This window comes from Ranitomeya variabilis, chromosome 7 (assembly GCF_051348905.1).
Source record: "Ranitomeya variabilis isolate aRanVar5 chromosome 7, aRanVar5.hap1, whole genome shotgun sequence".
In the NCBI taxonomy this organism is placed as follows: Eukaryota; Metazoa; Chordata; class Amphibia; order Anura; family Dendrobatidae; genus Ranitomeya; species Ranitomeya variabilis.
Window position 1 is genome coordinate 197,237,703 of NC_135238.1, and position 23,275 is coordinate 197,260,977.

The window sequence follows — 23,275 nt, forward strand, 5'->3', positions numbered from 1 at the left end:
AACTCTCTCACTGTAGTCCTGTGATGTATGTTTGTTCACGCCCTTATTCTCCATTTTGTCATCATCACCATATCTGTATGCATCTTCTACATGTCCTCTGTTGAATATTCCTTTTTACCTGCTACTTTCATCATAATACAAGAATTTCGGTTAAAGCAACCCTCTTTTCCTGGAGTCTTCTTACATGAGAACGTGGCTGAGTTAAGCTATCTGATAAATCGGTATGAACGTGAGTACAGGTCAATACGGAAGCGCCCAAAAGAATAGGTCTATCCAGGCACCACTGCGTTCTACATACCCATGAGTCAGAATAGTAAAAAGGAATAGCCTGCCTTCAGAGACAGTAACTCAAGGTCTGTGCTGAACCTCAGTGGAAAAGGACATTTCCCAGATACACAGTAACCCAGTTCCCAGCCAGACCCCAGTGTGCATAGAAGCACACACTGCAGATAAACAGTGAGAAGTATAACCCTCATCATCCACTCTTCCTGCCTGCAAGCAAATCATGTCTGAAGCAAGGAATACAATGTCCCTACCAGACTTACAAACACAGGACAGAGACCCAGATCCCCATCCACCAGCTAGTGAAAGAGGAAAACGTACAGTTAAACCTACATGGAAAGTCATGGAGAATTTAGAGACTGAAAAATGTGTTGTATATAGTGATGTGTCTTCACTGTGGGAGAAAGTGCTGAGTCACATAGACACTGTATCAAGGCCTGCTTCTCATGAGTTACCACTTGAGGGAGCCCTAGAACAATTATGCACAGCATACCAAAGGTATATGGAGAAGACTGACCAATACATTATTCTCCTGAAGAAACTGAATTTGCCAGAGACTTTAAAAGAATTGCAAAGTTTCCAGCAGCTTAATTCTGAAAGGGACTGCACCGTACGCGACATTAAGACAAAGATAGAGGCTAAAATTGCACGGACACCAGATGCATCATCTCGCTCATCCAAATCGTCTAAGCACTCAAAACGCTCATCTAGGTCAAGTTCATCAAAATATTCCACTCTCAGCCAGCAGCTTATAAGGGCACGTGCTAAGGCAGAAACGTCTAAGATACAAGCAGCCTTTGCGCAAAGGAGAGCAGAAATGGATGCAGCCACAGCACAAAAGAGAGCAGAAATAGAAGCAGCCAGAGCAGAAATGGATGCAGCCACAGCACAAAAGAGAGCAGAAATGGATGCGGATGCAGCACGCAAGGAAGCTCTGGAGAAGGAATGTGAGCACGCAACAGCCATGGCGGAGTTAAGGATCCTGGAGCGAGCTATCAGTGGGAGTCAAAGAGACAGCATCAGTTTGTGTGAAGTGGAGGCAGAGGACCCTATTGAACGCACAAGAGACTACGTGCTAAGCCAAAATGGCGAACCGCAGATCATCACTAACACTCCTGATGGCGTTCATGCTTCTCCAGGGCACCAGGATGCCTATCCACTTACAGAACCCTACACTCAAGGTCAGTACAATGCTCCCGAACTTGAACTTCCTTCGTATTCCGGTATGCGCCAAGACCCTGCATCTCATCAAACTCCACAGGCTATTATCTACACGCAACCCAATATACCGGCAGGTCATTATACTCTCGACAACCGCATAGTGCCAGCTCCGCATGTAGCAGAGACTATACCCACCAAACCGGTTGCTGGACTAAATGCATATGCCACTCCATACTTACCCACGTTTCAAGGCCAAGACGTCTCCACTCCTATGTACAACACCGCTCAGCCCACATTCGTGCATCCTAAGTCAGAAAGAACAGACATGTCTGACTTCGCAAGGTACATGATTCGCCGCGAACTTACTAAAACCGGTCTCACAAGGTTTGACGACCAACCTGAAAATTACAGAGGTTGGAAAAATGCCTTTAGAACCGTAACTAGTGACCTCGGCATCACTGCTGCCGAAGAGCTGGACCTGCTAATCAGATGGCTAGGACCACAATCCACAGAGCGTGTCAAGAGACTCAGGTCTGTACATATCAGTAATCCAATGGCTGGTCTCATGGCTGCATGGGAAAGACTAGAGAAAAACTTTGGCAGTCCAGAAGCCATAGAGGATGCACTGTTCAAGCGTCTACAGAGTTTTCCAAAGATAGCAAGCAAAGACAGTTCAAAGTTCCTGGAGCTCAGTGACTTGCTGTTAGAGCTCCATCTGGCCAAGGCAGACACCCACCTACCTGGCCTCAGCTATCTGGACACTGCTCGTGGAGTAAATCCCATTATCTCCAAGCTACCGTACAACGTGCAAGAAAGGTGGACTACACTAGGGTCAAAATACAAGAAAGACCATCAAGTGTCATTTCCTCCATTCTCCTACTTCTGTGAGTTTATAAAAGATGTGGCAGAACGCAAGAACGACCCAAGCTTTTCCTACCAAGAATCCAGTGGCCCAGCTTCACCTCCTTCTAAATACGTCAGCGCACGCTCGAACGACAGAAACCGCAGGGGTCCAGTGTCAGTGAAGAAGACGGATATTCTTCCCATACCAACATCAGCCCCAGGCAAGAGTAACAAAAGTGAAAAGATAGAGAACCCAAATCGTGAGTGTCCCATCCACAAGAAGCCACATCCCTTAAAAAAGTGCATCGGCTTCAGGAAGAAACCGCTCCTAGAACGCAAGGAGCTTCTAAAGAAGTTCGGGGTATGCTACAGATGTTGTGCTTCTACTGAACACCTTGCTAAAGACTGTAAAACTACAATTAAGTGCATGGAGTGTGACAGTGAGGACCACGTACAAGCACTCCACCCATTCCGTCCTGACTCTACACTTACTCCTTCCCCCACCACGAGCCATGGCGGGGAGGACGCAGCTCAAACTGCAAGCCATACCACAATATCTTCTTCATGCACAGAAGTCTGCGGAGAAGACCTCTGGGACAAGTCCTGTGCGAAGATTTGCCTGGTGAACGTATATCCCAATGGTCACCCAGAGAAAGCCGTGAAGGTGTACGTCCTTCTGGATGATCAGAGCAACCGATCACTTGCAAGGTCAGAACTCTTTGATATGTTTAACTTAAAGGGAAATGCCTACCCTTACACCTTAGGTACCTGCAGTGGTGTTACAGAGGTTTATGGGAGAAGGGCCAGTGGTCTTACAGCGACATCTCTCGAGAACACCGTCGAGATACCGTTACCTACACTGGTCGAGTGCAACCAGATTCCATCCAATCGAGAAGAGATCCCAACGCCAGAGGCTGCTCTTCATCACCAACATCTCAAGGGGATAGCAAACAAGATACCAGCCCTCAACAACAGTGCAGATATCCTGATTCTGCTTGGCAGAGACATTCTCCGGCTGCACAAGGTGCGTCAGCAAATTAATGGACCACACGATGCACCATTTGCCCAACGCTTAGATCTAGGCTGGGTAATCATAGGCAATGTTTGCATACACAAGATGAAGAGACCCAACAACATCTCCTCTTACAAGACACACATCTTGTCAAATGGTCGCAGCACCCATTTCCAACCATGCCCACATCACTACTGGGTGAAAGAGAAAGTGAGCAACACCAAGTGGCAACAGGAATCCTTCAACAACATGAACACACTCCAGTCCTGGGAAGAAAACCTCGGGTCATCAGTGTTCGATTCCACAAGTAATGACAACAAGTTGGCACCCACAAGGGAAGATAAAGAATTTATAAAGGTTATGGATAAAGAATTTGTTCAAGACGACTCCAACAGTTGGGTAGCTCCTTTACCCTTTCGTTTCCCAAGAGTGAGGTTGCCGAACAACCTGCAGCAAGCAACTGCAAGGTTCTCATCCTTAAAGCGTACCCTAAAGAGGAAACCAGAGATGGAGAAGCATTTCATTGACTTTATGCAGAACATCTTTGACAGAAATCATGCTGAACCTGCGCCACCACTGAGGGAGGGAGAAGAATGTTGGTATCTTCCATCCTTTGGTGTCTATCACCCTCGCAAGCCTAATCAGATCAGAGTGGTGTTTGACTCCAGTGCTCAGTTTGAAGGCCTCTCTCTCAATAACCTGCTCCTAACTGGGCCCAACCTGAACAACAGCCTCCTTGGAGTATTGATCCGCTTCAGACAAGAACCTGTTGCCATAATGGCCGACATTCAGCAGATGTTTCATTGCTTCATTGTGAAAGAAGACAACAGAAACTATCTTAGGTTCCTATGGCACAAGGACAACAACGTCAACAATCAGGTCATAGACTACCGGATGAAGGTCCATGTCTTCGGCAACAGTCCCTCACCTGCTGTGGCGATCTATGGACTGAGACGGACAGCCCAGGAAGGTGAGAGAGAGTACGGTTCCGATGCTCGGCAATTTGTAGAGAAGAACTTCTACGTGGACGATGGGCTCAAGTCCTTGCCCACAAGCGAAGATGCAATTGACCTACTCTCCAGGACACAGGAAATGCTATCCACATCAAACCTCAGACTCCACAAGATTATCTCTAACAGTCAAGAGGTAATGAACGCGTTTCCATCTGAGGACCGTGCCTCAAACCTAAAGGACCTCAACTTGGGTTCCGATGTTCCTCCAACACAGCGCAGCCTTGGTCTACTGTGGGATATCAAACGGGACACCTTCACTTTCCAAGTGTCACCCTATGACAAACCCTTTACCAAACGAGGAGTCCTATCTGTCATAAATAGCATCTATGATCCTCTCGGGTTTGTAGCACCCATCACTATTCAAGGCAAGATACTGTTAAGACAGCTTACGGCCGAGAACACGGATTGGGACACCCCGCTCCCAACTCAGAAACAGCAAAGGTGGGAGGCGTGGAAGAAGTCTCTGAAGTTCTTAGCGCAACTCCAAGTCCCACGTTGTTATTCTCCAAGATCACCTTTGACTGCAATCAGAAGAGAAGTCCATATTTTCTCTGACGCATCTACAGAAGCCATAGCCGCAGTAGCTTATCTGATGACCTTAGGAGCTAACAAGGTACACTGTGGTTTCATCCTGGGTAAAGCCAAATTAACTCCAAAGCCTGCACACTCTGTACCCAGACTCGAGCTTTGCGCTGCGGTATTGGCAGTAGAAATTGCTGAAGTTGTACAAGACGTAATGAACGCGTTTCCATCTGAGGACCACGCCACAAACCTAAAGGACCTCAACTTGGGTTCTGATATTTCTCCAGCCACACTTCTCACACAGAAGATTGGAGCTGCTACAGTTCCACCTGGGAACTTCGATAACAAGGACATTTACAGACGTCAGTGGAGGCAAGTACAACACCTGGCTAACGTGTTTTGGCATCGATGGAAGACCAAATATTTACACTTGCTTCAAAACCGTCACAAATGGCAGACGCCCAGTCCCAATATCCAAGAAGAAGACCTTGTTCTCTTAAAGGACAAAGAGGCTCATCGTAATGACTGGCCAATGGGACTTATCACCAAGGTCCTACCCAGTGAGGACGGAAAGACTCGTAAGGTAGAAGTTACGGTGACAAAAGGGGGCTCTACCCGAACCTTCTTCCGCCCGGTCACTGAACTCGTGTTGCTTCTACGAAAGGAGGACATCACATGAACTGAACATGCTCCTGGACGTTGTTCACGGCGGGGAGCATTCCTCCTCATTCCCCAGTTTATTGAATGTTGACATTTTCCATTGGATTGAACCCTTAACATTCCCATTGGATTCTGGGTTGGTGGAAGAGTTTGCATGTTTGCGGCTTCCCCAATCTGAAGATGGGTTTTATATACTTGAACTTATCTTTCGGTGTGATCTACGGGTCAACAACAACGAGTTGGACTTAAAAATCTTTTATGTTTTATTATTGCATGCACGTTTTCTTCCTCTTGTTTTTTCAGGTTCGAACGACTTCGAAGAATTACGGACATCGTGAAATCCAAGGATTTCAGACGGGGAGTGTCATGTCCCACGACTTGGGAAATCATTCAATGTTTTGCATTGCTTGTGTTCTATCCTTCTTTCTAGGCAGAAGTTTGCTTTTCCCTGTATTTTGTCCCAACTCTCTCACTGTAGTCCTGTGATGTATGTTTGTTCACGCCCTTATTCTCCATTTTGTCATCATCACCATATCTGTATGCATCTTCTACATGTCCTCTGTTGAATATTCCTTTTTACCTGCTACTTTCATCATAATACAAGAATTTCGGTTAAAGCAACCCTCTTTTCCTGGAGTCTTCTTACATGAGAACGTGGCTGAGTTAAGCTATCTGATAAATCGGTATGAACGTGAGTACAGGTCAATACGGAAGCGCCCAAAAGAATAGGTCTATCCAGGCACCACTGCGTTCTACATACCCATGAGTCAGAATAGTCACCATATTATATAGCACTGTGTACTTACAATTGCTCATTTTGCCTTTCTACCCAGATAATTCTTCTCTTTTCGATCATGTGATTAATAACTGACTAGCTGAATCCTTCTAAGCTCTATGTAGAAACAGGAGGTCAATTTTCCCTGCGTGAGTCATTCCCCTCTTCAACTCCTGACCCAGCTGCTCCCTCCTTCCCCCTGCAGTGATGTATAATTATAGTTCTAATGATGACTCATGGATAGATTTGTATCGCCAGCATAGTTAGAAGACAGAGAGAAACATGTTTTGTATTTAATGGAGACTTGGTATTTTTATGGTCTTTACAAAGGGGTGTTGCTCACAGGGTAATAAAGCAGAACAGCCAAAAGACCCTCCCCCAAGGAATCTTGTGAGCCACGCCCTTCCAATAAACACCATAAACAAGTACTAAATATAGAAGCCCATATCTTTAAAAAGATATGACGGAATAATTGGGAATAAATTAACAGCACAAATGGCCACTTTGGCCTAGTGACAGGTTCTTTTTATAAAAATTAAAAAAAATACAAGTTTGATTCACAGCTTTCTTTATTTCTAATTTATAAATAAAGGAATTAAAATAAATAAACATATTTAGCATCAAATTTGATCTAGAAAATTATAAAATGAATCCATACAGTAAACACTGTAAAGAAAAGAAATCACGAAAACCCTGAATTAGCATTTTTGGTCACCTTACATCTCATAAAAATTGGACTAAAAAAGATCGAAGCTTTGTATATACCCAATAAAAAGTACTTGTAAAAATGTCAGCTCATCATGCAAAAAACTAGCTTTCGCACAGCTCCAGTGAAAAATGAGACGTTGCATGTCCAAGAAAATCCAATTTTTTGGGTATTTTTCTTTATAAAGTTCTGAATTTAAAGAAAAGCAAAAAAAAAAAAAAATATTAAAAACCATACAAGTTTGGTATGGCTATAATTGTACTGACTTGAAGAATCATGTGTCCAGGTCATTTCTCCTGAATAATGAACGCTGTAAACGCAAGAGTTAAAAAACAATGAAGGATTTGCATTAATTTCTCCACATCACCCCAAGTTGATCTGTATTTCTCATTTTTCAGTTCATGATAAAGTAAAATGAATGGAGTCATTCAAAACTACAACTTTTCCTCTAAAAATACTATCTCTCATACGGCTTTGTTGACAGAAGAAGAATACAAAAGTTGGAAGAAGGGGAGGAATAAAGCGAAAACACAAAAATGAAAATTGGTTAGGATTGGAAGGGGTTAAAAACATTTATTGCTATTGACCACTTGTCCTTTTTATTTTGTATTACATAATATAATTTTATGTTACTGCTCTGTTCCCAGACAGAGATCAATAAAACGGAACGGGAATACAAATATTTTTAGCTCTAAGATCAGTATAGTGAGAACATGCACCTCATTCCTTTTGTTTCTGACACTTATGTCATTTGTATATAGTCTAAAAATAAACCAGATTTTCAGATTGTTGAAAAATGTAACTATAATTTTTTTGCATTAGTTCCCAGATAGGAAATTAATGGTCAATTAATAGTGATGAGCGAGTGTACTCGTTGCTCGGGTTTTCCCGAGCACGCTCAGGTGGTCTCCGAGTATTTGTGACTGCTCGGAAATTTCGTTTTTGTTGACACAGCTGAATGATTTACAGATGCTAGCTAGCCTGAGTACATGTGGGGGTTGCCTGGTTGCCAGGGAATCCCCACATGTAATCAAGCTGGCTAGCAGCCGTAAATCATGCAGCTGAGGTGAAGAAAACTAAATCTCCGAGCAGTCACAAATACTCGGAGACCACCCAAGCAATGAGTATATTCGCTCATCACTATCAATTAACCATAAATGAACCAATCACAGTCTTTGTATTTGTTGCCTGAGACTATTTTTACAGAAATTCTGATAATTTTTTTGACCTACGGAAACCAATTTCAGATTTTCTGAAACAAGATAATATCATGGTCAAACAAGAAAACGAAAAAGCAGAGTGAGTCCGACTTCTGTTGGAGGAGCGGGTGGCGAGAATCAATGAGCTGTGGACATGGGACTCCCATTCTCCTAACTAGCTGAGAACCTCATGGGCGTAATCTGCTCCTATTGAGTTTTTTTTATGGAATATCCTATAGAAATGTCAAAAATATTTGTGATAGGAATACCTCTTTCAAAAAAGCAAACAATGGGGAAGTAAACTCGTCTAAAGATTTCTATTACTGTTTCTTGCTCATGATGCTAGACAAAAGGAATGTATTTGGGGAGTTTTTTACCTCAGTATTTGTAAGCCAAAACCAGGAGTGTGTGATAGAGAAGTGGTCACGTGTTTCTATTATACTTTTTCTCTGACTGTTCCACTCATTATTTTGGGTTACAAATACTGAGGTAAAAACGCACCCAACAGTTAATGTGTGCACGTGGCCCAAAGACCGCCTATCAGCCTCTCCTTCTGATGGCCACCACCACTTGTCTTTTACATGTCCGACTGAATTCTACAGGCATCTAATTATTAGTGATGAGGGAACATGCTCGGATAAGGTGTTATCCGTCCATGCTCGTGTGCTGACCGAGTATCTTTGGCGTGCTCGAAAAATAGGTTGGAGTCCTCGTGGCTGCATGTCTCGTGGATGTTCGACAGGCGCAATACATGTAGGGATATTATTCAAGCACGCCGGACAAACTCAGTTAGTACCTGTGCACGCTCGGATAACACCGTTTGCTCGTCGTCACTACTTATTATCCCTCTCTGCCCAGTGGTACGTTGGGGAATCTGGCTTCACTAACTGGCCTTGAGTATAACTTAAGGGGAATTTACACTGCGAGATGATTATGAATGAGTGTTGTTAAAAATATTTGTTTCGCGATTCTCTTGTAGGATGCCGATCACCTGATAATCATGTGCAATGATCTTTTGTGCTGGACAAAAAAGTAATCGTTCTTGGCGGTTCATCAGCCTGTGTAAACAGGTCTTGCACTGCCAAGAACTATGTCAATCAATGTACACTGAGCAATCTAGTATATATAAAGAGGCATTTAGACTACCGCAGATAGGTAAATGTATCAGCAGTTGTATGGAGACACCAGTCAGTCCATGTTAATGGACCTTCAAACACCTATCCTATCTCCTCAGAAACTACTCTCTAATTTGCTTCTCCTGGTTTTCTCTCGGGAAAGCTCCTTTCTCTAATCTCCATCAGACAGTCAAATTACTGTGAATCACAGTTTTGCATCACAACACCTCACACACTGCACCTCAGACAGGTCCGCAGATAACACTTTGTTATCACACCCATAGTGAGGGTCCAGCACCGGTTTGCATCTGTAGCAACCACAGTGACAAAGCCTGGGTTGCCATCGACCATGACTCTACGATTGTTTTATGCCTCCTAACTGGTGGACTGTTAGCACTTCCTGAGTCCCCATTGCCAGTCCCGTATTGAACCCTTTATTCCACAAGCACATTTATTGTATTTTAAGAAAATACTGATTTAATTATAGTTTGCCCTTGATAAATAATAAAAAGTGATACATTGTCATACTGTTTTACTTTACATGTTTTATTACATTTTTGTATTTTTTATGTGACTGTTTTATTGCCCTAGCCCTAAACCTAACCCTATATCTAGCAATATCTCTAACTCTAATCCTAACCCTAGCCCTAGTCCTAGTCAGATCCCTACCACTAGGACTAGTTAGGCTTTGAAAAAGTATGTAAAAACTCAAAAGTTTATTATATCGTTAGTGTTTATTTCCTTTTTGAGTGGAGAGACAAGGATCTGTGGAAGAGCACAATGGGACCTTTGTCATCTTGGTCATGTGCAGAGATGAGTTTGTCATCAGCTCCGCATCAGAAGCAACAGAGATGACAAAGCTACTTCATCATACGAGATATATATGAGAGCTTTGCGATGTCACTTGCTGTTTATGCAGAGCTCAGCAGATGATGACAAACTCATCTAAACTGCTGTGCTTTGCATAGGAACCTGGTGCACCAATCAAGATGTCAAAGCAGTCCCTGCCTGCTGTACTATACATACAGCGAGTGAAATAAGTATTGAACACCACCAATTTTCTAACTAAATATGTTTCTAATCTCACCAGATGTCGATAACAACCCATCCAATCCACACAGGCAAAGAAATCAGACCATAGATGCTAATAAATTAAACTATGTGTAATAATGAGAAATGACACAGGGAAAAAGTATTGAACAGATGAAGGAAGAGAGGTGCAAAAAGCCCTGGAAAGTCATGACACCAGCTGAAATCTATCAGTAATTAGAAAGCAATTCTGCCATTTAGTGAAAAAAAATATCAGCTGGTTCAACTCATGGCCTATGAAAACGTGTTTCATTACCAAAGTGCCACGCTAGAAATACCTCTTGATAGGTAAAACTAGTAAGCTGTCCCAAGACTTCTGTAACCTTATTGTTGCAAAACATACTCATGGCATTGACAGAAGAATTTCTAAACTACTGAAGGCTTCAGTGAGCTCTGTTGGGGCCATAAACCGTAAGTGAAAAGAATATAATTTTACCATAAACCAACCATGACCATGTGATCCCCACAAGATTTCAGACAGAGGACTAAAAAGAATTATCAGAAGAGTTGTCCAAGAGTCAACGACCATATGAAAGAGCTACAGAAAGACCTGTAATCAGCAGGTACAATTGTTTCAAAGAAAACAATAAGTAATGCACTCAACCTCCATGGCCTGTATGCACGCTCACCACACACGACCCCATAGCTGAACAAAAAGCATTTTTAAGCGCATTTAAAGCTTGCTCAAAAACATTTAGACGTGACGGAAGTGACATTACACTAAATAATTGTTACTTGCACGTTATGATACTTTTACGAATAGACAAGTTCTTGCTTGATTGTTTGTTTTATAAATGAAACAAAGAAAATATGTTAAAATGAAGGTTATTTTTCTTATGAATATGTGGTACTGTAGAGTTTAATGCTCTCATGGTTATTGATTGTATTCCCATATATTTCAATTATTTGATGCCCATGAGTTGTTGAAATGTATATTAATGTTTGAAGCACTGTATTGCATAATTTTGTGCACATGATTATCTTATCCTTCAATAAAAAACTTTGAAAGTAAAAAACATTTAGACATGCCTGTGAAATACTGGGAGAATAAGAATATAGTCGGGTCAGATGATACCAAAATTGAACTCTTTGGATGCCATAATACACACCATGGTTGGCTTGTTACCAACATCTGGTGAGAATTTCATGTCAATAGCACCTTTAGAAATATATTTACTTCGAAAATAGGTGACGTCTTCAATACTTATTTCACCCATGGCGGGCACACACCCCTCTGGATCCCCACCAGGAGCAGCACACTCTGCATAACCCTTATAGGTAAATACCAGCGATTGGAATAGCCTATATATGGGGCACAATAATGGATCCCCTATGGCTCCAGCTAATATGATATGGTGCTTATGCTTAGTGGGAGAATTTTATTGTATATTAATTAATAATCTATATTTTAATGACACTGTGTAATTGCTCACTGGTTTGGGTATTCATTGGGGTAGTGTGTACCCTGTTGTTATAGCAGAATTATGGTGTAATTTAATGAATTTCCCCCATAATATATATAGACACATTGTAGTGAGTGCTAATAATTGGGTGCCAACAAAACAAGCTTCTTTGCTTGTCTAGGGTATTTATATTCAGGGCATGGGCAGCAAATTACGGTATTTGAGTATTTGTCCTGGGTGAAAAAAAATTAAACACACCTCAGTCTTGAGGTAAAATAGGCATATTATACTTTTTAAAGATCACTGGCCTTGTGATTGAATTAATGTGTAAAAAAAGAATGCGCACTAGAAAGCACTACCTGCCTAACTAATGTGTAAAAACTATGTGGAGCGCCCCCACTACCGCAGGGCCGAGGGGTACCTGGTACCGGGCCTCTGAGTCTCTGCTCTGGGGTCGTCACGGTGGCTAGACCCGGTCCGTGACCCTGCTGAGGGGCGTCCAATGAAAAGTGTAGATGGTGGTGACGTTGTGGTGCGGTGCAGTAAATAACGAGGACACCAGGTTGCAGTCTCTTTACCTCTTTACTGATGGCTTCAGGATACTCAGTCCGGAATACGGTTAACTGGGCTGCGCAAGTCCGGCCGGTCCGATGGCACCTCCAGAGTTCCCTTTACAGGTGGAAATCTGTGCCTACCTTCTAGCGCTATGTGTTGCGGTCCTCCCCTGCTGTGCTTACGGGATAGTCCCCACAACTGTTGTGTCTGTTTCTGAAGTTCCCTCACAACTCGATTATGATGTTCTGCTTCGTCCCCCAGATGATATGGCTAGGACGCACCCAGGGGCTGGCTGGCAAATTTTAGCCTGGGGGGCAAGCACACAGCAGTGGCCCATGAGTCGCGGCCCATCCTTAAAGGGGTTGTCGGATCTTACATGTCTACAGTCACTATGTGTGAATCCTCATATCGTGCGCACTGAGGATTCTCTGGTGCCGGGAACAGGCGGTCTTGTTACTGCAAGCATGCGAATATATATTTATTTATTGACACACACAGTCCTACTCTATAGTGACAGTCACACACACAACCCCACTGTATAATGACACACACGCACAACCCTACTGTATAATTAATGACACACACACTGCCCCACTGTATAATGACACGCACACACACTGTATAATGACACACACACACACTGTATAATGACACGCACACACACTGTATAATCACACACAGACAGGGCCGGACTGGGACAAAAAAAACAGCCCTGCCACACAAATCCCACCAGCCCACATACTATAACACTCCCCATCCCCAATCAGTGAATTTTGCTATGCTTTGTCCTGCCCCTCAACACTCCTCTTAAAGGCGTTATTTGAAGAGCCACATGTGAATGGTGCCGCAGTGAGCATGATCGACCACAGGTCCATGTACATGGTGCTCATTACACCGCAGGCAGGCGCCGGGGACACCCTGGGGACGAGGAGAGCCCAGAGGATGGTAGAGGACTGAGGAGGACAGCGCCCAGTGACCACTCTGCAGAGGAGTCACAGCAGAGGTGGCATCTCCCTCACAGGGGACCAGCGCTCCTCCTGCCGCCCAGCAGTCTCTGCTCCGGAGCCGGGCACCACCTCCTCTTCCTTCATTAGCATCCCCGGCGCCTGCGCTGTATGTTTGAAGGGCAGCACAAACTGCACATGCCCGAAAAAAACTTACAGCGCAGGCGCCAGGGACGCTAATGAAGGAAGAGGAGGTGGCGCCCGGCACGCAGAGTACTGAGTGATGGCTGGAAGGCATTTGTGTCAGGGGGGAAAGGACATGCCCCCCTGACAAACTACAGGTATGACAGGCAAATTCTAAAAACGATTACGGTATTTCAGCGTTGGAAGGGACCCGAACTAAAAGAGCCACCTTCACGGAATGCAGCAGTAGTGCTGCACAAGTGGCTCTTTTAATTAAAAACACCTGGGGGGTTACAGGTTCCCTTTAATACAGGTGCTCATTAGGGTGGAATCACAGCAGCATATGGCATCCGATGTGATCTGCCAATGATACTTGGCTCTTGCTCTGCTGTGAGCATGATCCGAGTGTCCGTGCTCCAATGCTCTCGCAGCACAGGTGTGGAGGAGACGGAGAAATTAATTTCTCCATCTCCTCAATGGTCTGACTCGCCGTGTATCAGACTGCAACATCTGCTGAGAAAAAAAAAAAACTACTGCACACGGACAGCAAGTGAGAGGAGAATCAGACCACTTTTGTGGAAGAAAATGGAACAGTTTTTTTTTTATACTCTTTATTAGTCCATGTGGCAACATTTCACTTCCATATCAGAGAAATGTTCAGTTATGGATCCGAAATGTTGCCACATGGGCCAATAAAGAGTACGCTACTTTTCTCACAATTAATCGGAGTGATAGATAGACAGATACACACATACATAATAAGAATAGATACTGAGAATTACACCATTTATGCAGGACAGTAGAAGCATACACAGCTCCACAATATACCGTATATACTTGAGTATAAGTCGACCCAAGTATATGCCGAGGCACCTAATTTTGCCTTAAAAAACTGGGAAAGCTTATTGAGTCGAGTATAAGCCAGGTATGCATTGTCCCCACATCCCCGTCCTTGTATGCATGGCTCCTTATCCCCATCCTTGTATGCATGGCTCCCCCGTCCCTGTCCTTGTATGCATGGCTCCTTATCCCCGTCCTTGTATGCATAGCTCCTCATCCCCATCCTTGACTGCATGGCTTCCCCGTCCTTATATGTATGGCTCCTTATCCCCGTCCTTGTTATGCATGGCTCCCTCGCCTCTTATTCCCATTTTTGTATGCATGGCTCCTTATCCCCGTCCTTGTATGCATGGGCCTCTTATTCCCATTCTTGTATGCATGGCTCCTTATCCCCGTCCTTGTATGGCTCCTTATCCCCGTCCTTGTATGCATGGCTCCTTCATTGTTCATGTATGCATGGTTCCGATAAAAAAAAAAAAAAAAACACATCCTACTTACCTTCCCTGCATGCCCTCGCGCAGCATCTCGTTCTGGTGCCAGCAGCTCCTGTAGCCGGGTGATCACGTGTCCCCCACTCATTAAGGTAATAAATATTTACCCACGCCTATGGGAATGGAGAGGGGTGAATACTCATTACCTTAATGAGCGGAAGACACGTGATCGCTCGGCCTGAAGAACTGCTGGCGCCGGAACGAGATGCAGCGAGGGTGTGCAGGGAAGGTAAGTGGGATGTGTGCTGGAAGGCTGTGGCTGTGAACGCTATAAGAGAAATGAATATTCACTGCCAGCGCAGTGAATATTCATTTCTCCTTAGCAGCGGCCCAGGCTTTAGCCACAGCCCCCACCGTTTTTTTGGGACAACGACTCGTATATAAGCCGAGGGGGGTGTTTTCACACAAAAAAAATATGCTGAAAAACTCGGCTTATACACGAGTTTATACGGTATACTACAATCTATTAAATACACAGCGGCATATTATATACCGTGTTAAGGAATATAGAGCAGTGTATATATTATATAGTGTAGAGATGTGGCAGCAGTGTATATATAGTGTGAATTCCACACTATATACATAGCGCCATACTATATAAACATCTCTACACTATACAAACATCTCTACACACTCTCACTCTCTCTCTCTCTCTATACACACACACACACACATCTCTACAATATACGGTAATTAGGACAGCATTATACTATACTAGATGGTGGCCCGATTCTAACGTATCTGGTATTCTAGAATATGTAGGTAGTATATAGCACAGCCCACGTACTATATTGCACAGTCACGTAGTATATAACACAACCGGCGAAGTATATAACATAGCTGCGTAGTATATAACAGAGCCAAGTAGAATATAACAGCACAGCGCACGCAGTATATAGCACAGCCACGTAGTATATAACACAGCCACGTAGTATATTGCACAGCCACGTAGTATATTGCACAGCCACGTAGTATATTGCACAGCCACGTAGTATATTGCACAGAGCACGTAGTATATTGCACAGAGCACGTAGTATATTGCACAGAGCACGTAGTATATTGCACAGCCATGTAGTATATTGCACAGTCACGTTGTATATTGCACAGTCACGTTGTATATTGCACAGCCACGTAGTATATAACACATAGAAGTAGTATATAACACTTCGCATAGAGTATATAACACAGGTTACGTAGTATAAAGCATAGCGATTTAGTGTATTGCCCGGCTACATAGTGTATAGCACAGAGATGTAGTATATAACAGAGCCCACGCAGTATGTAACACAGCCCACGTAGTATATAGCAATGTGGGCACTATATGCGTGGTAAAAAAAAAGAATTAAAATAAAAAATAAACATATACTCATGTTCCGAAGGCCCCTTTAAGTCCTGGCGCCTCTGCGGTGCACGCGGCGGCTTCCGGTCCCAGGGTTGCTATGCCCTTAGGACCTGGGATGACGTCACGGTCACATGACGTCATTCCAGGTCCTGCGTGCATAGCATCCTTGGCATCCGCTTGCACTGCCATGGACAGCGGGCGACGTCGGAAGGTGAGAATAACCATTTTTTTTTTTATATTATTATTATTATTATTTTTAACATTAGATCTTTTTACTATTGATGCTGCATGGGCAGCATCAATAGTAAAAAGTTTTTCAGACATGGTTAATAGCTGCGTTAACGGAGTGCGTTACACCGTGGCATAAGGCGGTCCGTTACCGCTGCCATTAACCCTGTGTGAGGGCTGACTGGAGGGGAGTATGGACGGGACACTGAGTGCAGGGCAGTAAGCAGCGGCCATTTCGCTGCTGGACTGTGCCCGTCGCTGATTGATCGTGGGCGTTTTGCCAGGACCAATCAGCGACTTGGATTTCCGTGACAGACAGAGGCCGCGACCAATGAATATCCATGACAGACAGACAGACAGACAGAAAGACGGAAGTAACCCTTAGACAATTATATATATAAAGATTATGATGCACACATCACATAGGAGACACCACGACTGCTGAATATATATTACATTGAAACTACTGTATATACAATATATAGCTGATACTGCGACCAATGTGTATAGTTGTAGTATCACCTATATATTGTATGTGATACTGTGACTGGTGTACACACATTATATAGATGAAACTGAAAAAAAAAATAATATTATATTATATATATATATATACTAGCTGTACTACCCGGCTTCGCCCGGGTTAATGACTGCTGTTAGCAAAATAGAATGTGTTAACAAAAATTTATTCTGCACACAAAAACCACAAAACAAATAGATAGAAATGTAATTATTAAAAGGCAAAAACTAAGCAAATAGAAGCATTTCACAACATATATTAGCTTTGTTATACTGAGAATGTCTTTGTTGCCTATATTAACCAATCAGAGCTCAGGTTAATTAACTGTAGCAAAATAGAAGCTGAGCTGTGATTGGTTGCTATTGGCAGCCTGATAAATCCCCAGCCAACAGGAAGCCCTCCCCCCTGGCAGTATATATTAGCTCACACATACACATAATAGACAGGTCATGTGACTGACAGCTGCCGTATTTCCTATATGGTACATTTGTTGCTCTTGTAGTTTGCTTATTAATCAGATTTTTATTTTTGAAGGACAATACCAGACTTGTGTGTGTTTTAGGGCGAGTTTTATGTGTCAAGTTGTGTGTGTTGAGTTGCGTGTGGCGACATGCATGTAGCGACTTTTGTGAGATGAGTTTTGTGTGGCGACATGCGTGTAGCAACATTTTGTGTGTTGAGTTGCATGTGACAGGTTAGTGTAGCAAGTTGTGTGCAGCAAGATTTGTGCATGGCGAGTTTTGCGCGTGGCGAGTTTTATGTGTGGTGCATTTTGAGTATGTGCAAGTTTTGTGTGAGGCAACTTTTGCATGTGGTGCAACTTTTGTACATGTGGCAATTTTTCTGTGTGTGCAAGTTTTGCATGAGGTGAGTTTTCCATGAGGTGAGTTTTGCACGTGTGGCGAGTTTTGCGTGAGCCTAGTTTTGCATATGGCGAGTTTTGCATGTAGCGAGTTTTGAGTGGTGACTTTTGTGTTTCGACTGTTATGTGGCGAGGTTGGTGTGTGTGTGTGGTGAAATGTGTGCTGAGGGTGGTATATGTGTTCAAGCACGTGGTAGTGTGTGGCGCATTTTGTGTTTGTGTTCATATCCCCGTGTGTGGTGAGTATCCCATGTCGGGGCCCCACCTTAGCAACTGTACGGTATATACTCTTTGTCGCCATCGCTCTCATTCTTTAAGTCCTCATTGTTCACATCTGGCAGCTGTCAATTTTCCTCCAACACTTTTCCCTTCACTTTTTCCCCATTATGTAGATAGGAGCAAAATTGTTTGGTGAATTGGAACGCGCGGGGTTAAAATTTCACCTCACAACATAGCCTATGACGCTCTCGGGGTCCAGACGTGTGACTGTGCAAAATTTTGTGGCTGTAGCTGCGACGGTACAGATGCCAATCCCGGACATACACACATACATACATACACACATTCAGCTTTATATATTAGATATACCTGTATGTAATCTCCTGTATATAGTATATACCTGTGTGTCATCTCACCTATATATAGTATATATCTGTGTGTCATCTCCTGTATATAGTATATACCTGTATGTCATCTCCTCCTATACATAGCATATACCTGTGTCATCTCCTCCTGTATATACTATATACCTGTAGGTAATCTGCTCCTGTATATAGTATATACCTGTGTGTCATCTCCTCCTGTATATAGTATATACCTGTATGTCATCTCCTCCTGTATGTAGTATGTACCTGTATGTCATCTCCTCCTCTATATAGTATATACCTGTGTGTCATCTCTCCTGTATATAGTATATATCTGTGTGTCATCTCCTCCTGTATATAGTATATACCTGTGTGTCATCTCCCCTGTAAATAGTATATACCTGTGTGTCATCTCCTGTATATAGTATATAGCTGTATGTCATCTCCTCCTGTATTAGCCCTCGTTCACACGTTATTTGGTCAGTATTTTTACCTCAGTATTTGTAAGCTAAAATGGCAGCCTGATAAATCCCCAGCCAACAGTAAGCCCACCCCCTGGCAGTATATATTAGCTCACACATACACATAATAGACTGGTCATGTGACTGACAGCTGCCGGATTCCTATATGGTACATTTGTTGCTCTTGTAGTTTGTCTGCTTATTAATCAGATTTTTATTTTTGAAGGATACCAGACTTGTGTGTGTTTTAGGGCGAGTTTCGTGTGTCAAGTTGTGTGTGTTGAGTTGCGTGTGGCGACATGCATGTAGGGACTTTTGTGAGATGAGTTTTGTGTGGCGACATGCGTGTAGCAACTTTTTGTGTGTCGAGTTGCATGTGACAGGTTAGTGTAGCAAGTTGTGTGCAGCAAGTTTTGCGCATGGCGAGTTTTGCACGTGGCGAGTTTTATGTGTGGTGCCTTTTGAGTATGTGCAAGTTTTGTGTGAGGCAACTTTTGCATGTGTTGCAACTTTTGTGCATGTGGCAATTTTTCTGCGTGTGGCAATTTTTCTGCGTGTGCAAGTTTTGCGTGTGGCGAGTTTTGCACGTGTGGCGAGTTTTGCATGTGGAGAGTTTTGCGCGTGGCGAGTTTTGAGCGGCGACTTTTGTGTTTCTACTTTTATGTGGCGAGGTTGGTGTATGTGTGGTGAAATGTGCACTGAGGGTGGTATATGTGTTCGAGCACGTGGTAGTGTGTGGCGCATTTTGTGTGTGTGTTCATATCCCCGTGGTGGTGTGATTATCCCATGTTGGGGCCCCACCTTAGCAACTGTACAGTATATACTCTTTGGTGCCATCGCTGTCATTCTTTAAGTCCCCCTTGTTCACATCTGGCAGCTGTTAATTTGCCTCCAACACTTTTCCTTTCATTTTTTCCCCATTATGTAGATAGGGGCAAAATTGTTTGGTGAATTGGAAAGCGCGGGGTTAAAATTTCACCTCACAATATAGCTTTGACGCTCTCAGGGTCCAGACGTGTGACTGTGCAAAATTTTGTGCCTGTAGCTGCGACGCCTCCAACACTTTTCCTTTCACTTTTTCCCCATTATGTAGATAGGGGCAAAATTGTTTGGTGAATTGGAAAGCGCGGGGTTAAAATTTCACCTCACAACATAGCCTATGACGCTCTCGGGGTCCAGACGTGTGACTGTGCAAAATTTTGTGGCTGTAGCTGCTACGGTTCAGATGCCAATCCCGGACATACATACATACATACATACATACACACACACACACATTCAGCTTTATATATTAGATATATATATATATATTAGACACAGATAGATAGTGCGACTATACACAGCAGTATCACCTATACAAAGTATATGCAGTAGTCTATACATTATACAGGTGATACTGCAAATGTTGGATACACATTATATAGGCGATACTGCTGCTGCTGTATAATGATAGTATCACCTATATATCATGTATACAGCAGTCTATACTGTGTATATATATTATATACATTATATAGGCAATACTGCTACCAATGTGTATATACGTTATATATAGGTGATACTGTTGTGTATATATGTACGTGTTTGTGTGTGTATATACACACCAGTATCGCCTATATAACGACATATATACACAGCAGTATCACCTATATACACACATCAGTGTACACATCAGTAGCGGTATTGCCTATATCATGTGTATAGACTGCTATATATACATTATATAGGTGATACTGATGTATATAATCACTATACCACCTATGTAATGTATGTATAGCAGTCTACATCTTATATAGGTGACACTGCTACTGATGTGTACATACGTTATATAGGTGATACTGCTGTGCATACATGTACATATATGTGTATACATACGTGTGTGTGTGTATATACACACACACTGCAGTATCACCTATATAACGTATATACGCATCAGTAGCAGTGTCATCTATATAAGATATAGACTGCTATACATACATAATATAGGTGGTATAGTGATTATATACAGCAGCATCACCTATATAATGTATATATAGCAGTCTATACACATTATATAAGTGCAACTGCTGTACATACATTAAAAAAATCATCTTGGGACTCACCCAGGTCCCTGAGATGGGGGGGGGGGAGGTCGGGAGGATGAAGAGCTGAGGTGGGTCGGGTCCTGTCCAGCGTCGGCGGTGAAGACGATTCCAGGCATTGGTGAGCAGCAGTCTTCTCTGACGCTGGTGCAGGCGGGCCAGCGTCAGACAGTCAGGTGGAGGCGCCCTATGCGCGCCGGACTTTTCAAATATCTCCATGTGCGCGCGTGGTCTCCTGCTTGCCCGCGCTGACACTGGCAGCAGACGAGCACGCGCAGGACTCAGGACCGCGGCCGTGCTCGCGCACTAGCGTGGGCCGCGGCGGCACTTATCAGCTCGGGCAATGCGCGCACACAGGACCTGGCTGAGTTTTAAAGGGCCGGCTGGAGGGATTCGGAGCGCTATGTATTAAAATCGCTGCCGGTCCTCCAGCGGCCCTGTGCACCTGCTCAGGCACCGGCCCGGGGGGCATATGCATGCCTGCAACCCGGGCCAGTCCGCCCCTGGACGCACCCGTATGATGGGTAGGCTCGGAGCTCTTCCTGGACCCTAGTGTCGCCCCTCTCCTGTTGTTGCCCCCTATGTCTTCTTAGGTGAATTGGGTGAGACAGCCCGCCTATAACTGACTGTCCTGCCGTAGGTTTGAAGTTTGGCCTGGAGCTCTATACTTCCTCGGCGTTCCGGCCACCGGCTGCGCGCCTCAGTAGGATGTTGCCTCGTCTTACAGCACGACTCCTACTGGTATTCTCCTTGTTGCGTTGATCTCGTTTCTCACTCAGCACAATAAACCTCGCTTCTTGTCCTTTCTTGGGGTACCGCCGCTATGAAGTGCAGGCGCGGTCCCATAACGTTCTTTCTGTTCGCTAGGCCTCTACAAGGATCCCACTCCTGACAAGGACCCCCCTGAGTCTCTCCCCGCAACACCCTCTGCCACAGGATGTTGCCTGTTCGATTCCCAGTCAGCTTCTTTCTAACTTCCTCTCTAACCCCCAGTTTTACCAGACTGTGAGGAGTGGCCTAATACATAGCACCACAGTCCAGAAATATTGCAATCGCACAGCCGTTATCAGTTAGACCCTTTCTGCTTCAGGAGTATAAAATAACACACCGTATATGCCTTTATGTCACAATAGAAAAAAGTAATCGCTATATGAGCTCCAGCTGGGTGCTGCTTTGTGAAAAAACAATTTGTAAGAAAGTGTCCTTTTGAAGAAAGGTATATATACTCTTCAAAGAACCCATACCTGAAACACATAAAATTTTATGTCAGATTCGTGGATGACATGTTCGTGGTGTGGGACGGCGATCAGGTTTCTTTCACGAAGTTCGTGGAGTACCTGGGGCTGTCCAACACCATGAACATGCAGTTCACTCATCAATTTGGAGGTTCAGAATTGACATTCTTGGACGTAAATTTAAAAATAGTCGAGGGTAACCTATACACAGAAGTACATCGTAAATCCTCTTCCTGCAACTCTCTGTTGCATTTCAATAGTGCCCACCCATCGTACGTGAAAAAAGCCCTACCCTACAGTCAATTCTTGCGAGTAAAGAGAATAAATAGTAGCGTTACAGGTTTCCAGAGACAATCTCAGGAACTTTATGAGAGGTTCAGAAATAGAGGGTACCCTCACTCCGTGTTAAATCCAGCATTGGAACAAGCAAAGGGGGAACACGTTAATAGAACGAAAAAAGGATCAGAAAAAGACAAAAAATTTGTTTTTTGTTTCAAATACGGGCCAATGGATGCACAGATCAGAACAGCAATCCGTAAAAACTGGCAAATTCTTTGCCAAGACCCCGTATTAAAAGAAATGACAGAAAGAGGTCCCTTATTTGCCTGTCGTCGCAGTAAAAATATAGGGGATCTTATAGTCCGCAATCGGGTGACCTCTCCTCGCAATAATTGGCTACAGACTACAGCCCCAAAAGGTAATTTTCGATGCGGGCATTGCAATTATTGCAGCTACCATCTAACAGGTACCACATTAAAAATCGGCCCTATAACACACGTAGTACGCGACTTTATTTCATGTAGAACAACCCATGTAGTTTATATTCTATACTGTCCTTGTGGTTTTTTCTACATTGGAAAAACAATTCGCCCAATGTTTATACGCTTCAGAGAGCATCTAAATTCAATACGTACAGGAAAAGGGGTCCCCCGCTTAATAAAACATATAAATGAACAGCATGGGGGTGATGCTCAAACATTACGATTTGCAGGAATAGAAAAAACTTCCCTGCCACAAGACGGAGGTAATTTAAATCATATGTTGCTACGCAACGAAGCCAAATGGATTATAAGAGCGAACGCGTCTGGACCAATAGGGTTCAACGAAAAAATAGACATGTCCGTTTTTTTGTAAAGGAGTCCTGTGTAAATATAATTGTGATTCACTCC

The 23,275-nt window shown here is 43.6% G+C and overlaps 1 protein-coding gene across 1 annotated transcript in view; it reads left to right on the forward strand.

Annotated features, from left to right (window-relative positions):
- The first annotated feature begins 690 nt into the window (after window positions 1-690).
- Window positions 691-23,275, forward strand: part of LOC143784406 (uncharacterized) — a 223,627-nt gene continuing 201,042 nt past the window's right edge. Inside the window, exon 1 of the mRNA XM_077272626.1 lies at window positions 691-6,268. Coding sequence (XP_077128741.1) covers window positions 785-5,512 — 4,728 coding nt within the window. The 5' untranslated portion in view covers window positions 691-784 and the 3' untranslated portion in view covers window positions 5,513-6,268. The remainder of the gene's footprint in view (window positions 6,269-23,275) is intronic.